This window comes from Primulina tabacum, chromosome 3, assembly GCF_025594145.1.
Source record: "Primulina tabacum isolate GXHZ01 chromosome 3, ASM2559414v2, whole genome shotgun sequence".
Lineage (NCBI taxonomy): Eukaryota > Viridiplantae > Streptophyta > Magnoliopsida > Lamiales > Gesneriaceae > Primulina > Primulina tabacum.
The window spans coordinates 11011099-11025638 of record NC_134552.1 but is presented as its reverse complement, the minus strand read 5'-3'; the positions used below and the strand labels follow the sequence as shown (position 1 = coordinate 11025638).

The 14540-nt window shown below is 36.0% G+C and overlaps 3 protein-coding genes across 4 annotated transcripts; 2 read left to right on the top strand and 1 right to left on the bottom strand.

The window, feature by feature from the left end:
• Positions 1-722: 722 nt before the first annotated feature.
• On the top strand, positions 723-2222 carry LOC142540235 (putative acetyltransferase At3g50280). The gene has a single exon (XM_075646235.1). It carries the CDS (start codon positions 763-765, stop codon positions 2188-2190), a length of 1428 nt encoding a protein of 475 aa, XP_075502350.1. The 5' UTR covers positions 723-762; the 3' UTR covers positions 2191-2222.
• A 1092-nt stretch (positions 2223-3314) lies between these two features.
• On the bottom strand, positions 3315-8120 carry LOC142540233 (sulfoquinovosyl transferase SQD2-like). The gene is made up of 11 exons (XM_075646231.1): positions 7772-8120; positions 6707-6773; positions 5791-5861; positions 5490-5607; positions 5300-5373; positions 5161-5216; positions 4994-5077; positions 4730-4817; positions 4577-4654; positions 4401-4457; positions 3315-3979 (listed from the first exon to the last, which is right to left on the bottom strand). The coding sequence occupies exons 1-11, from the start codon at positions 7888-7890 to the stop codon at positions 3484-3486; spliced, it is 1308 nt and encodes a 435-aa protein (XP_075502346.1). The 5' UTR covers positions 7891-8120; the 3' UTR covers positions 3315-3483.
• Positions 8121-11692: 3572 nt separating this feature from the next.
• Positions 11693-14413, top strand: LOC142540234 (protein FLUORESCENT IN BLUE LIGHT, chloroplastic-like). 2 transcript variants are annotated; one of them, XM_075646232.1, is made up of 4 exons: positions 11693-11975; positions 13049-13217; positions 13535-13855; positions 13985-14413. In XM_075646232.1, the coding sequence occupies exons 1-4, from the start codon at positions 11754-11756 to the stop codon at positions 14185-14187; spliced, it is 915 nt and encodes a 304-aa protein (XP_075502347.1). In that variant the 5' UTR covers positions 11693-11753; the 3' UTR covers positions 14188-14413. The 2 variants fall into 2 exon arrangements, with proteins under 2 accessions (XP_075502347.1, XP_075502348.1); XM_075646233.1 differs by having other exon boundaries at positions 13535-13910; positions 13985-14123.
• The last annotated feature ends 127 nt before the right edge of the window (positions 14414-14540 follow it).

Genomic DNA, 14540 nt, shown 5'->3' with positions numbered 1-14540 from the left:
TACTGCTCTCACTTTTTTCCCACACGCTATTATTTGTATTACCGTTTACCGCTGGCTTATTCAATCCATAGCTCGTGAAACTTGCTCTCTCTTTTTGATTTTGTTTTGCTTCGGACCGGGGTTTCTGGATGTGAATAAACATATAACGAACGAGTCACTCTTGCCATCGCATGCATGTGAGCGTAACATTTTCCCATAATTTATACCTTCATAGGCTGTGGAACTTGAATTTGTTCATGTTACATGTAACTTGTCTCAAGGGGTTTCTGGATATGGATTCTGAACTGAATTTGGTTATGTTCAAGAACTAATCACAGAGTTCTTGATTCAAATAACTCTGTTGATAGCGGGATGCATGCATACTTGAGATCATATATATTAGGTTTCCGTTCGTACATATTTCAATTGAATATTCATGTCAAATGTATATAAGCTAATAATAATAATAATGTTTTCAATGAAAATTAAATATTATGAATCTAAATTTATATAAAAATTAAAAATAAAAATGAAATGGGCAATGGTTGCATAGAAATAACAATGGGTAGCTGACAAGTGTCCACCACTTCCATGTGAGAGGTACGTGAGTGATGTGATACCCACCTTTTTATCCGAAAACCCCAATCAATCAATCAATCAATCAATCAATCGCTCGCTCGCTCGCTCTTAACTACCAAGGTGCATGAACTTCTCTCTCTATATATATTCTCAGCTCTAACGAACAATCCGTAAACTTGTCAAGAAAACCCAAGATAATTAATCATGCCCTCTTCTTCTTCCATGGTAGTTGTCTCCAAACAAACTGTGTATCCTCAGAACAAATCCGCCTTCGAATCTCTGAAGCTCTCCGTATCCGATCTTCCCATGCTTTCATGTCAATATATTCAGAAAGGCGTTTTACTTCCAGCTCCCCTGCTTTCCTCGGCTTCCCTCATCTCTTTTTTCAAGCTTTCCCTGTCTAAAACCCTCTCTCACTTCCCACCACTCGCGGGCAGGCTCGGCACCGACGATGCCACCGGCCATGTGTATATTCTTTGCAACGACGCTGGTGTAGATCTTTACCATGCCAAGGCGTCGCACCTCTCTACCACGACATTGGTTCCTCCGCCCGACCAGGACATACCCGCCGCGTACCGGAGGTTCTTCCAGCTCGACGACACTCTTAGCTACGCAGGCCATCATAAGCCACTCGTTACTATTCAGATCACGGAACTAACCGATGCCGTTTTCGTCGGATGCACCATGAATCACGCCGTGGTCGACGGCACGTCCTTCTGGAACTTCTTCAACACCTTCGCGGAAATCGCGAGAGGTGAGAGTAAGATCTCGAGGGCGCCGGACTTCTGTCGTGACACCGTTTTTGATTCTCCAGCTGTGCTGGCGTTCCCCGCCGGGGGACCGTCGGTTACATTTTCCGGCGACGAGCCTCTACGGGAGAAGATCTTCCATTTCAGCAGAGAAGCGATCCTAAGACTGAAATGTAGGGCTAACAATGCTGATCCTACTCAAAAGCTTCAAGTCTCCTCGGCGGAGATTATGAGCAAACAAAGTAACGACAATTGGACAGTTGCACATAACCGCCAAAGTAACGGAAAGTTAACGTCCGTCATGGAAGCCAACCCGCCAACGGCTGAGATCTCATCGTTCCAGTCCCTATGCGCCCAGCTGTGGAGATCCGTGACACGCGCCAGAAACCTCGCCCCCACCAAAACGACTACATTCCGAATGGCGGTGAACTGCAGACATCGGATCGAACCGCGGCTCGCCCCACTATATTTCGGCAACGCAATCCAAAGCATACCAACCGTTGCCACATCCGGCGAGCTATTAGCCAACGACTTGAGCTGGGGAGCTGATCAGCTTCACGATAACGTAGTGGCCCACGACGACGCTACAGTCCGACGGGGTGTGAAAGACTGGGAGAGCAATCCGAGACTGTTCCCGCTAGGGAATTTCGACGGTGCGATGATCACCATGGGAAGCTCCCCCAGGTTTCCGATGTACGACAATGATTTCGGGTGGGGGCGGCCGTTGGCAGTGAGAAGCGGTAAGGCTAATAAATTCGACGGTAAGATCTCGGCTTTTCCGGGGAGAGAAGGAAATGGGAGCGTTGATCTTGAGGTTGTTCTTGCGCCGGAGACCATGGCTGGACTGGAGAATGATTTGGAATTTATGCAATATGTTTCGTAAATCAAACATTGGTTTCCATTATCAATTAAGAATCCCGACCAAATACTAGGATTCATCTGATAAAATTAGATAACAAATATTATATTACCAGTAAAGATGCACATAATTATTTTTAATTTAATCAAATAATATTAAATAATTAACACAAAATTTATTATTAATTTACAAGAATTTTTCTTGACTCAAAATTTTTAATAAAGTAAAAAAAATAATTATAAAATTAAATCTTTTGATTTCTTTTAAAATAGTTAATCTAAGAATCTAACGCTTAATAATATAATAATATAGACATAACATTTGTTCGTGGAAGAATTTTATTATTAATTAAAGATTAGCAGTTGGGTATTTGGGTAACGATGCTTAAAAGGTTCCATTTTAATTACAATTATCTATTTCTTTCCCTATCACATAATAATTAATATTTAATCATTCAATCCATTAAACTCACTTTCGGTCTGCCCATAATTTACTTGTTTTGCTTAACAAATTATCCCACTAAACAAGTTTGATACTTCTCACATTATATACTTGTCATTTACGTTCCCCTTTTTAAAATTAAACAATTTATAATTAACTCACAATTCACAATCCTATTCATGGCGCTACATATCACTCGAATGTTGAATTACACGATCACACAATCATCCAAAAATAAAGTAGGTGAACACAGAGTCATATGATCAGGTGTCGGGTAGCATTTACCAATATTTTCACGGGCCGAGTTTGTCAGATAGTGCAGAGTTACATGGTCACAAATCCCATTGTTCTTACCAATACTTTCTCGATCGAGTTTGACACATGATGCGATTATCCCGATTGAGTAACATGTAGACTATGATGTCCAGCCAAACAAAAAGATGTAACCGAGACACACTTCTTAGTTGGCTCCGAAGTTTCCCATCACCGTTGAAAAAAAAATAAGACAAAACATATAACCTTTGGATATGTCTTTTGTATAGAATGGTTATGGACGCACTCGTCATGAAGAGCACTTGAAATGAATCTTCACACTCATGTTTGAAAGACTCGTACTTTTGAAAGCGTGTAGATAAATGAATTTCTATTTAAATTTTTTCCCCGTGGAAACCAATGCCACGCATTTTTCTGCTGTAGGAAAAACAAGATAAGAAACATAGGCACATACAAAAATATATATATATATATACATACAATCAAACTTTAACTTCATCTGTTCATACATAAATCAATACACAGGCTAATAACAAAACAGACAATTCTTCAGGCCAATCACTATATGCATCTTATCTTCCAAATCCCACAAACAATCCAGCATTACATTTCGAGAGGTTCCTGCACATGAAAAATACATCGGAACAACCAAAAGAAGGGCCTCAAGAACTCAGCTCTTTTCTTCCTCCAAAACCAAATAGCAGCATTATACTGTTCATTACGTATCTTGCGAGTCGCTGCCCTCCAATCATATTTCTCCATTTCCGCACGCGCCGCTTTTCCTATGGTTTCTCTAAGTTCTTGGTCATGCAGAAGAGGTTTTACTTTGCTCAAGCAGTCATCTAAATCTCCAGGATTAAAGAGATAGCCAGTTTTACCCTGTTGATCTTCAGAGATGATGTCTCGGATTCCTCCTGCTCGGGCAGCAACAACAGGAAGTCCAGAAGACATTGCCTCCATAACAACTTGTCCGAGTGTCTCAGATTCTGAAGGCATAATAAATATATCTCCACAGGCGTACGCCTGTGAGAGCTCTTCTCCTTGTAACATACCAGTGAATACTGCTGGCATGCTGGAAAACATCTTCTCTAGTTCCTCCCTGCCCAAAAAGAAACAAAGCAAGATGAGTTTATTTGGTTGCAGTGATAGAACCTACCGGGCACATTTTTTGTGAAATTTCTATTCGTTCCCACAAAATTTCAATACTTCTTAAATTAATTATAGAGTTATACAGCTAAAAATCTTTTGCCAAAAAGCTTATCAGAGATATGGCGACGACAGTTTTGTGATTTGATTAACAAGCCCCCCTAGTCCTATAAGTTGGGGACAGAGTAATCTATGTACGTAATTAATATATATAAAGTGCGCCATCGGCACATGTATATTGTTCTGAAACCATATTTTACAAAAGTTTGATTTATACTTCAAAATGCATATCATATCATTTGTCGCCCTTACACATAGACTAAAGTTTTCAGGCACCTCAATTAATAGATAATATGAAGCAAATAAAATGTCACCTGTATGGACCATCTCCAACGAAAGCTATTCGAGCATCTGGAAGTCTTTCCATGACCCTGTTTAGGATTTGCCATTTCACCAGTAAGTGCTTGATAAACATTGCTCTCAAGTGTATATTTATGTCAATATGGCATTCTACAAATATAGTTTCTCCATTTAGATAAATGAAAAAGACCTTTTGAGAAAATCTAAGCTCTTCTCAAGTCCAAGTCGTCCCACATGAACTATCAATGGTCTGTCCGGTTCTCCCTTGCTGATGTTGGAATGGGTATTGTCAAAAAAAACTAGGGAAATCGTATTTCAAGATGATTTGATTAGAGTTTCTTACCTTAAACGTTCTCTCATTTCATGAGAATGGAACCGGGGATGGAAGCTCTCAGAATCAACACCCTTATTCCAGAGCCGTATCCTGTTAGCTGAAATTTTGCAAAATGACCAAGACACAGTTTCAAGAACGGTCCACTGGCACGAAATTTACAGTATTTTATTACCAAAATTAGATGGAATATGCAGAAATTGGGTGATAAAGATTATATAAGTTTTGAAACTGCCGCGGAGACTAATCAACAAGATTCAAGACATAAAACTTCACCTGCTGTCACCTTAGCATCTTCTAAATCCTTTCCAATGGCAGTCGAAGGGACAATGGTAAGATCAGCAGCTCTATGCAAAAATTCTGTACACAGATAACTCAATCTTCAATGTGTTATCCTAAAAAATAAAAATTCAAATTCAAGATCATGACTACAAATGACATACTTATAACTAACCACATCGGCTCAACAAGCCAACTGAAGGTATATCTAGGTATGTATCTGCAAAATAACAATATAGCATCAGTACCATATCCAAACATGATTTATTTGAGAAAAAATGTGAATTGGGAGTTCAGACGTACAGAGGAACGTGAGTGTGATACGACATCACTAGTGGTACACTTAACATTTTTGCGATAAAGAGAGCTCCAAACACCTACAAAAGATGCAAATACGTCAATGAAGAAACCCAAGCTAATATTTACGTTACCATGTTTTGCGAGTGGCAGCAGCAAAAGTAATAAGGACACAGATTAGTTAGATAAACCATACCATGATACCAGGTGACGATGCATGTATAATGTCAGGCTTGAATTGTGCAACTGCAGAGATTATTCTGGGGCTAAGTGCTAGTGATAGGGGTACCTTTTGGTAACAGGGACAAGGGAAGCTGTAAAGAGAATTCAAAACCACAATTCCATCGGAACAAGACAGTGCATATTGACAGAAGCAAAAGGATACAGATTTTGTAACTTGAAACCATGGTCCTTTTACAAGATTTTTTCGGGTTAAGAAAAAACACAAGAAGTGCAATGTCTTTGATTCAACATTAGACCAAAATACCAGCACTAACCTTCTTGAACCAATCAATTGGGCTCCATAAAATTCCTGTGGCACTCCTTCGTGAGTTGTTACAACCATGACCTGAATCCCACATCGAAAGACTACCTTTCAGAGATAAAATGACCGGAATACAAAAAAATGCTAATGTTTTCAATTTTTATGCTCTTAAGAAATATTTCTAAATGAGGATCATGTGATAACAAAGACATGAACGAAATAAGTTATTTTGGTTCAAGTGAGAAAAAAAAGGAATTTAGGAATCAAACCCAAGAAAGAAACGAAAATCCCAACAATATACTGAAGGCCCGTATAAATATTTTTAACGACTTAAAGACAACTGCCATGATACTAAGCTCAAATCATGGAAGCAAGAATCAACTAAACTATCAATCATAGATCGGATTTTACCAAGATTTGAATTCTTTTGGAAAATAGTCCTTTGAAAAACAAAAGCCATAAATCGAGATAAGTTTGAATGTTTGCAAGACTCAAAGAATAATTAACAAGAGTTAGAGAAAACTCGCAATTTTTATTGATATTAAAAAAAAAGTTTGTGCATGCTAACAATTCAAAACGGGCTTAAAATAAAGTTTTAAGTTAGCACAAAAAATGGCCTACAAAAAAATATGATTAAATGTTGAGGTCCAAAATAGATATAATCAGGCTCCTAATAAAATTTACTAAAATGGTTAAACTCATAACTAAGGGCCTTGCACATTTAGCTTGATCCACTTTCACTTTGATTCATGGTTAGGATTGGGGACACACCGGGAGATGTGTTTCATGATTTGAATGATCATTGTCCACCAAATGAAATCATGTAGCATAAACCTAGTATTATTGTGCAGCCTCATAAAGCAAAACATAAACAGTCGTGAATATCTCTAATTTACAAGTGTAAACAACTATCAGCATGAAAAATGTACCTCGTCTCCCATCTCCCGTAGATATTTAATAAAATTTTGGAACCTGTTTTTGTATCCAGAGACATAACTGCGTATAATTCCAAAACATTTGAAGTCAACGAATGAAGATTTATCTGAATGTAGAAGTACAAATCATGCAAAAGGAGTGCATGGGTACTTGAATAATGCAAAATAGAATAATTAATAAAATCAGAAACTGAAATTGAATAACTTGAATATTTGATGGTTCTTGAGTAGATTAACTCGAGGAGATATTGAGCAGCAGATGATAATCTTGATTAAGCTGATTGAAGCAAATGGCAAATGTAGGTAACAGCTAGGGACAAATAAAACATAGAAGGATACAATCATACAAAGAATAAGTTAAAATATTTCAAAACAACATACATAAGGGACAATACACAAACAATGTTAATCCCTGTCTTAGATGAGTGAAAATGATACACACCGATTTAAATTGATTGCTTTTAAAGTCAGAGAAATTTCCCGGTTCATTTCTCAAGAGAAAATTCATCGTGATTTAAAATGACTAGCCATATTTCAATCACGGACTATCAAATAGCGTATCATGGAATCACAGTTATAAGCTAGTTTGATAGGTATAAATACCAAAAAACAGAGAAGAAACAACAAAAAATGAGGCGGTCTTTTTGCACATGCCAATGCCAGCGCCAGCTTGCAGCAAATACCTTGAGCAATAGAGACAACAACTTTGCTTTTCAATTCTAACAGGAATCATAAAAGGAAACTTTTACACTATTGGTTACAGACTACAACTTCAATGATTTATAATCTATTCAAACATAAATTCGAAATTCGTGTACAAGCAAATTTGTTAGTCCAATTTAATAGATCTTGTGATCTTATAATTTGCGTCAAGATACTACATCTAGACTTGTACGATACCAAGTACATGACCGCAAAATCATCAGTTCAATTCCCTACCAAAGACGGATCAACCACCAGAAATTAAAGCCAAAAAAGAAGATCTCAAAATCTTGCCAACGAAACACACATGAAGTGCACAAAATGAAATGGAGCAAATGTTCAGAATTAAACACTCACGCAAAGGGAGATGGCTCCACAAAAAGAGCAATACGCCTAGTCTTGGAAATCATCTCAGATTCAAACATTGGAGGAGGGTTCTCCTCCTCATCTTCCCTTTGCTGGGTAATAATAGTCATTTGAATTTTCCACTTTTTGTACCCGCCAAGCTGCAAAAATATAGTCTTTAACCAATTAAACTAATGGGTTTTCTAATTCTTGATGCCCAAGAGCAAGAAACAGTTTGACTCAAAATTATATGAGAGAGCTGTGCAGGGAAAACAAAAGGAGAGGTGCTGCTTTGATGAGTTGCTATTAGTGTGTAAAATGTGCTCAAATCAAATAAAGACAGCCTTTTTTCCAGGGTCTTGGGTCTATTATGATTCTTTTGGATCGGTGGCGTACAATTGCGGAGTTGGAAGATAGAGAAGATGGGCCACGGAAGCGATGGATCTGTCCAACTGGATATTCTTCTGCAAGAAAGGTGGCGGGGAATAATTGGAGGATGACAAAGTATATGCCCTCTTAGATATAAATAAATAAATATATAGTATATGCCCTCTCAGATATAATAAATAAATATATATATATATATATGAACAAATCATGTTTATACAAGTAACACTTAGGGCATCCGCATCCGTCGGAATTAATACATGTTAATAACTCTTCATCTCATCAAAAATGATGGGGTTCCACGAGCCACATATTCATTACATTAACACTTTCCCATTATTAACACACACCCACATTCATTTAATTTCAACTTTCATTATTTATGGGTCCCACTGTCCACTTACTCATTTTTTTTTATTTTTAATATTTCAGTATCTTTCTAATATTTTAAAAATTTTACAACAAATATTACTAAAAATAAATAGTATTATTATTTTAAAAATAACTTAATTCCAATATTCATTAAAATATTATTAAGAAATGAAAAAAAAGTTGGACTCTTTTATTTAAAATATTATTCAACACAATCTCTTTAAAAAAACACAAAATACAAAGAAAACGAATTACGATAATCGAATATAGCCGTTGGTGCATAATTTTGTCGTTTGAAAATAGCCGTTGGTGATAATTAGCGACGGTTCAAAAACCGTCGCACATAGCGACGGGTGTTAAAAAACCGTCGCAAATAGCGACTTTTTTTTTTTAAAAACAGACGCTTTTCACTTTGCGACGGTTTACGAAAAACCGCCGCAAAGTTGCGATGGTTTACGAAAAACCGTCGCAAATTTCGAAATAATGCCGTTCATTCTGATGAATTTCTTGGCTGTCATGTCAGCCAAGATTATTAATTCTTGCGGGCGAAAATTAATGGGTGTTATTAACACCCATTAACCAACCAATGTAGGTGCCCTTAGGGACGAATAGATAGGGGTGAGCAAAATTTCGGTTAAATCGAATTAACCGACAGAATCGAGCAAATTCAAAAATTCGGTTCGGTTATTTCGGAAATTCGATTTTCAAATTAAAAAATTCGGTTATATCGGTTACGGTTTTCAAAATTTTGAAATCGATTAACCGAATTAACCGATATAATAAATATTATTATTTAATAAATTTTTATTATTTATCACTTTTTATATATTTTTTAATTTTTAATTTTAAAATCGATATAATATGTATTAATTGTGTTTAAATCAAACTATATATTTGCGATGTGTTTGATTCTATGTTTTTATGCATTTGTGCATATTGTATTGTTAAAAAAAAATTACATATATAATTAAATTTAAATCACATTTTTTAAAAAAAAACTTTGGTGACCGAATTAACCGATTTTTATTCGGTTCGGTTTTCATCGGTTATGGAAATTAATTCGGTCGGTTAGGTTATGGCTAAATATTTCGGTTCAGTTCGGTCATCGCTAATTCGGTTCGATCGGTTACCGAACCGAACCGACCGAATGCTCACCCCTACGAATAGACACATAAATAAACACAATTAATAGACGATTTAGTGTTTGTCTTTTTAGTGTAGAGTGAGTTTGTCACTATTACTTCACGAACCATGTCTCGAAACTTGAGACTCTGGTGTATTGTTTTGTAATCTATTGCAGATGTCAATATAATGAGTAAGTCTCTTGTGAGACAGTCTCACGAATTTTTATCTGTGAGACAGGTTAACCCTATCAATGTTCACAATAAAAAGTAATACTCTTAGCATAAAAAATAATATTTTTTTATGGATAACCCAATTAAGATATCTTTATCACAAAATACGACCCGTGAGACCGTCTCACACAAATTTTTGTCAAATATAATATTAAATCTCGGTATTTTTCATCAACTTATTCATTCCTAATATAACATTAAAATTTTAAAATAACTTACCATCGAATTTTTTTAAAAAAAAAATCGATGTATCGAACACATGATATGTTTCTTTCGATTACTAAGATTTCATACTAAAACAGTGACTTTGGACATTATTTCAGTTTCTTTTGATGTCTCACTTCATTATATATTATCCATCTTATACTGTGGTGGCCCAAAAAAACACAAAGGCTGGCCAAAGCTGTGGTGGAGCAAAGAGTATGCAAAAAATCTCAAGTACTGAGAGGTCAGTAATTCAATATATTTCACATGATAATATCGAATAGTCAAAGTGAGCGTTTTGGGAGTTTAGCATGATGTTAGTTTTTAGGCTAATTCAAAATAAATCAATATTTTGATTAGATTATGTCGTAACAAAGAAATATTTTAAGTATTTTTCCGATATGAAAAACGACTCGAACTGAAAAATAGAGGTAAGTAACATAAGTGCGTGTAAAGATACAAAAACTAGCCACCAAAACAACAAGCACATGCAATCTACTAATTTAATTTGAACTTATAATGGTAAGACAACACCAACTAATTTTGCTATCCCCAAATGTATTTTTGTCTAAGAACTGGAAAATTATTCTTACCGGCAACTCATATTCATTAGTCTAAATGACGAGAAATTATAAATTGAAATCTAAAAAGTTAATGAGGCAAAGGAGAGCATAAAAAACGTATACAAATTATGCAACTAAAAATTGGCTTTTGGTCTACACTGTAATTATTATTACTAGTGTGTTCGTGTGTGTGATAATTTTTTGTGTAAAATATATATTATTTATTACGATATGATACTTATAGATTAATAATTACATAAGATTTATTGAAATAATTTGAATTTTAAGATAAATTAGCGATAACTTGGAGAAAAAATCGAAAAAGATAAATAAATGTAAAAAATTATTAATAAAGTCACACTAGCAAAAAAAACTAACAAATATTACGAAGGGTATGTAAACAAAAATTGATGTCATATTGAAGTAGATCTCTTGTGAGACGGTCTCACGAATTTTTATCTGTAAGACTGGTAAGCCCTACCGATATTTACAATAAAAAGTAATAGTCTTAGCATAAAAATTAATAATTTTTCATGGATGACCCAAATAAGAGATCCGTCTCACAAAATACGACATGTGAGACCGTCTCACGCAAGTTTTTACCGTCGTATTGACATATCAAATTAGAGTTAACATAGAATTAAATTTAATAATACTATATAGATTATTAGTTTTTTTCACCACCCAATAATGAATTTATGGATCTAGATGACACAGTCATTAATTCGGTGAGCGAAATCAAGGCTCGTAATTGGGCTTGGTAAGATGGGTTGCCTCAATTCCATCTAAGCCCATGGGCTTGTTTATTTATTCAAACCCATCCTGGAGTAATAATGAAACTCTCTGGTATATGGGCCCGTAAAAGCTTTAGCCCACATTGGGTTGCTTAACAAACAGTGGTCTAAATTGAGTTTTTTTTTACCCCAAATTGGATTGGAAATACAGAATTGTAATATATATATATATATATATATATATAAAATATTTTTTTAAAAAAGAAATAAAATAAAATTATATAAATGCGAAATTAATTTCAAATATAATAATAATCATTGATGTTGAGCAGTAAGAGCAGAAAGCTGAGAGCGCATAGAAAGAAGAAGATAACGAAGGATGATGTTGCTGAAGCAAGGGCTACTGGCCTGTTGCCCTAATCACCCTCGGATTTTCTCCAGGTTATTGTCATCTTCTGGAGCGCTAAAACCTCTCCTTCCCAGTTCTTCTTTCACCTGTGCAACAACCCGTTTCAATGCCACTTGTTGTACCAGTCATGCTAGATATGTGTGTAAATGCAAGGGTTCTCAGCAGGAAATGCTCTCCGCTGTCGATCCCAAGGTACTTTTTTATGAGATGAAGATTTCCATGTTGAATTTCGGTCGACGGGCTTGCGGAAAATTGAATCTTAGGTGAATCGTGGCATTTGTGTTATTTGTCTCCGGTTAATCTGGTAATGGTCGAAGTTTTGTTCGTCAAGTGATCTAAGAGCTGCAACGTCTTTCCCATTGGGTTTCATTTTGCTTCATGGCCTGCTGCGAAATTCGTTTTGGTTTGGGCCTCGCGTAGTTTTATTAGCTTTCGATTTTTTGTGTTCATGGAGTTGTCAGATTGTTGATTATATAAGGGCGTAGTTGATTTTTACTTTTATGAGGATGGAGAAGGTGATTACCACCCAAATAGGCTTGAAGTATCCTGGCCTGTAGACTAGGATGTGAATTCATTCTAGATTGTTGGTTTTTACCTGAATGCTTCTCTGAATTATAACTAGAGATATTCTCCCAGAATTGAATTTGTATTGTGGACTCAAAAGAATATCCAGAAGATTGAATAGTTGGTATAATTTATCTTGGAGATGATGAGTGATTGTCAGTGCTGTGGTCGGATATAAAAACTGTAATCTTGAGAATCCAAAAAAAAAAAAATAGTTCTAATTTAAAAAGCATAATTTAGTATCACTGTTGCTGTTTCCTAGATTTTATTGTGAATCAAGTGCTAAACTAGTTCTCTTTCGGTAAATACTCATTATTCGGCTATCAAGCCTGAATGCAAGTTTGTTTCATTGCGTCAAATGCATTACGGAATAAGAACCTTTATAATTTCTGTTGCACGTAGTTTCTTGCATTCCTGTTTCGATTTTTTTTTCTGCTTTCTCTGATGCTCTTCTCCGTTAGTTATCCAATCCAACCAAGAGAGAGAGAGACTTGACATTGCGACTCTTATTCGAATCAAAATTTTCAGATTATTATTAACATAGTTGTACCTTATGAGACATGCTTCAATATCTGAATGTAGATTTTGGTTTCATTTTCCCTCAATCTGTGTCTTTATTTTGGATTCTTTAATTTTATCTCGGTTTTATCTAGGATGGGTCATATCTAGCTTGCATTCTGTTATGATGCTCTCTTTGGCAGGCAACTTCACCATCCAGACTCCCAGCTACGGCTCTCTTAGTCGTAAATGGATTAATGTTTGCCAAACCTTTTGAAGCACTCGCAGAAACATGTGAAGCTAACAATTCAGTTTTCAGTATGAATATGCCATTGTTGCTTTTTGTTGCTCTTATAGGTGCCACTGTCGGAGGTAATGTATAAGTTCCTTCGTAGTTTTTCTTAACATTCTTATTTCTTTTAATTTTTTGTTCATACTTTTAGGGATGCTCTTTGAATTCCTTAAAAGCAAGGTTTTGATCTTCCTGCTTGGATCTAGTTGATGATATTCTGTCTCATTTGTAAGATTGAAGCCAATGCTAGTTTAGAGAATTCTTAGTTTGCAAAATATGAGCAGTTCGAATTTTGGAAAACCTGAACATTTTCTTCCATGCTTGTTCGTGCTTATTATTCTTGGTTCTAGTTTAGTTAAACCAAGGGTTTGGTTGATATTAACGCACCATGATGCAGGACTACTTGCACGGCAGCGGAGAGGAGAATTGAGGCGGCTTAATGAGCAGCTGCGCCAGATCAATACAGCTTTAAGAAGGCAAGCTAAGATTGAATCTTATGCTCCCAGTTTGAGTTATGTTCCAGTTAGTGGAAGAATACCAGAAAATGAAATAATTGTTGATGAGAGAAAGCAAGATCTAATTTCTCGTCTGAAAAATGGGAAAAATTTTCTTCGAAATCAAGATCTAGAGAACGCATTTTTCGAGTTTAAATCGGCACTTGAGCTTGCTCAGAAGTTAGAAGATCCTATCGAGGAAAAGAAAGCTGCAAGGGGCTTAGGTACTCATGCTTTGCACGTATTTTTGTACTTCTCAGTAATATTGGTTCCTTAAAAGTAAGATTCCTATCGATACTCTCTGTAATTGAATGTCGTTTGGTTTGTGACTAATTAAATTAATATACGTCTAGGAGCATCTCTTCAAAGGCAAGGCAAATTCCGCGATGCCATCAAATATCACTTGATGGTTCTCGAAATTTCACAAAGAGAAGGAGAGGAGTCTGGAAATACCGAAGCTTATGGAGCTATAGCTGATTGTTACACCGAACTTGGGGATCTGGAAAGAGCTGCTAAATACTATGACCAGTATATTGCAAGGTTACAATCCGACTGATCTTTCTCTTTCCAGAATACCTCCGTCGTAGTGGTTGAGGTTGCCATGTTTTAGTAGGGTTCATTTACATGGTACGGGGATGATAAGTTAGAGCAGAGCTAAATCTATTGTATTTATATATTCAAGATTGCTGGATTTTGTGGGAATTTTGAGTACAAGTAATCTTGTAGGTATTTTGAATCATTCTATGATTGTGAATACTGTTGATCCACTTAGCGGCTTGGTATATTCTATGCTACACTCATAGTTACTAAAAGCGTGAGCCTAGGCGACAGGCCCAACCAGATTCGACATTTGAAACAAGCATGCTTAAAGCGTGTGCCTCTGCCTAGGTATGAGACGTCCGAGAGACG

Bases quoted from the DNA above. Each gene is read 5' to 3' on its own strand.
- LOC142540235 (XM_075646235.1), top strand. From the start codon at position 763: ATGCCCTCTTCTTCTTCCATGGTAGTTGTCTCCAAACAAACTGTGTAT.
- LOC142540233 (XM_075646231.1), bottom strand. From the start codon at position 7,890: ATGACTATTATTACCCAGCAAAGGGAAGATGAGGAGGAGAACCCTCCT. The intron at 5,374-5,489 runs GTATGGTTTATC...CATCTTTTGTAG, and splicing joins CATCGTCACCTGGTATCATG to GTGTTTGGAGCTCTCTTTAT. The intron at 5,217-5,299 runs GTACGTCTGAAC...GTTATTTTGCAG, and splicing joins TATCACACTCACGTTCCTCT to ATACATACCTAGATATACCT.
- LOC142540234 (XM_075646232.1), top strand. From the start codon at position 11,754: ATGATGTTGCTGAAGCAAGGGCTACTGGCCTGTTGCCCTAATCACCCT. The intron at 11,976-13,048 runs GTACTTTTTTAT...TCTCTTTGGCAG, and splicing joins TCTCCGCTGTCGATCCCAAG to GCAACTTCACCATCCAGACT. The intron at 13,856-13,984 runs GTACTCATGCTT...ATATACGTCTAG, and splicing joins GAAAGCTGCAAGGGGCTTAG to GAGCATCTCTTCAAAGGCAA.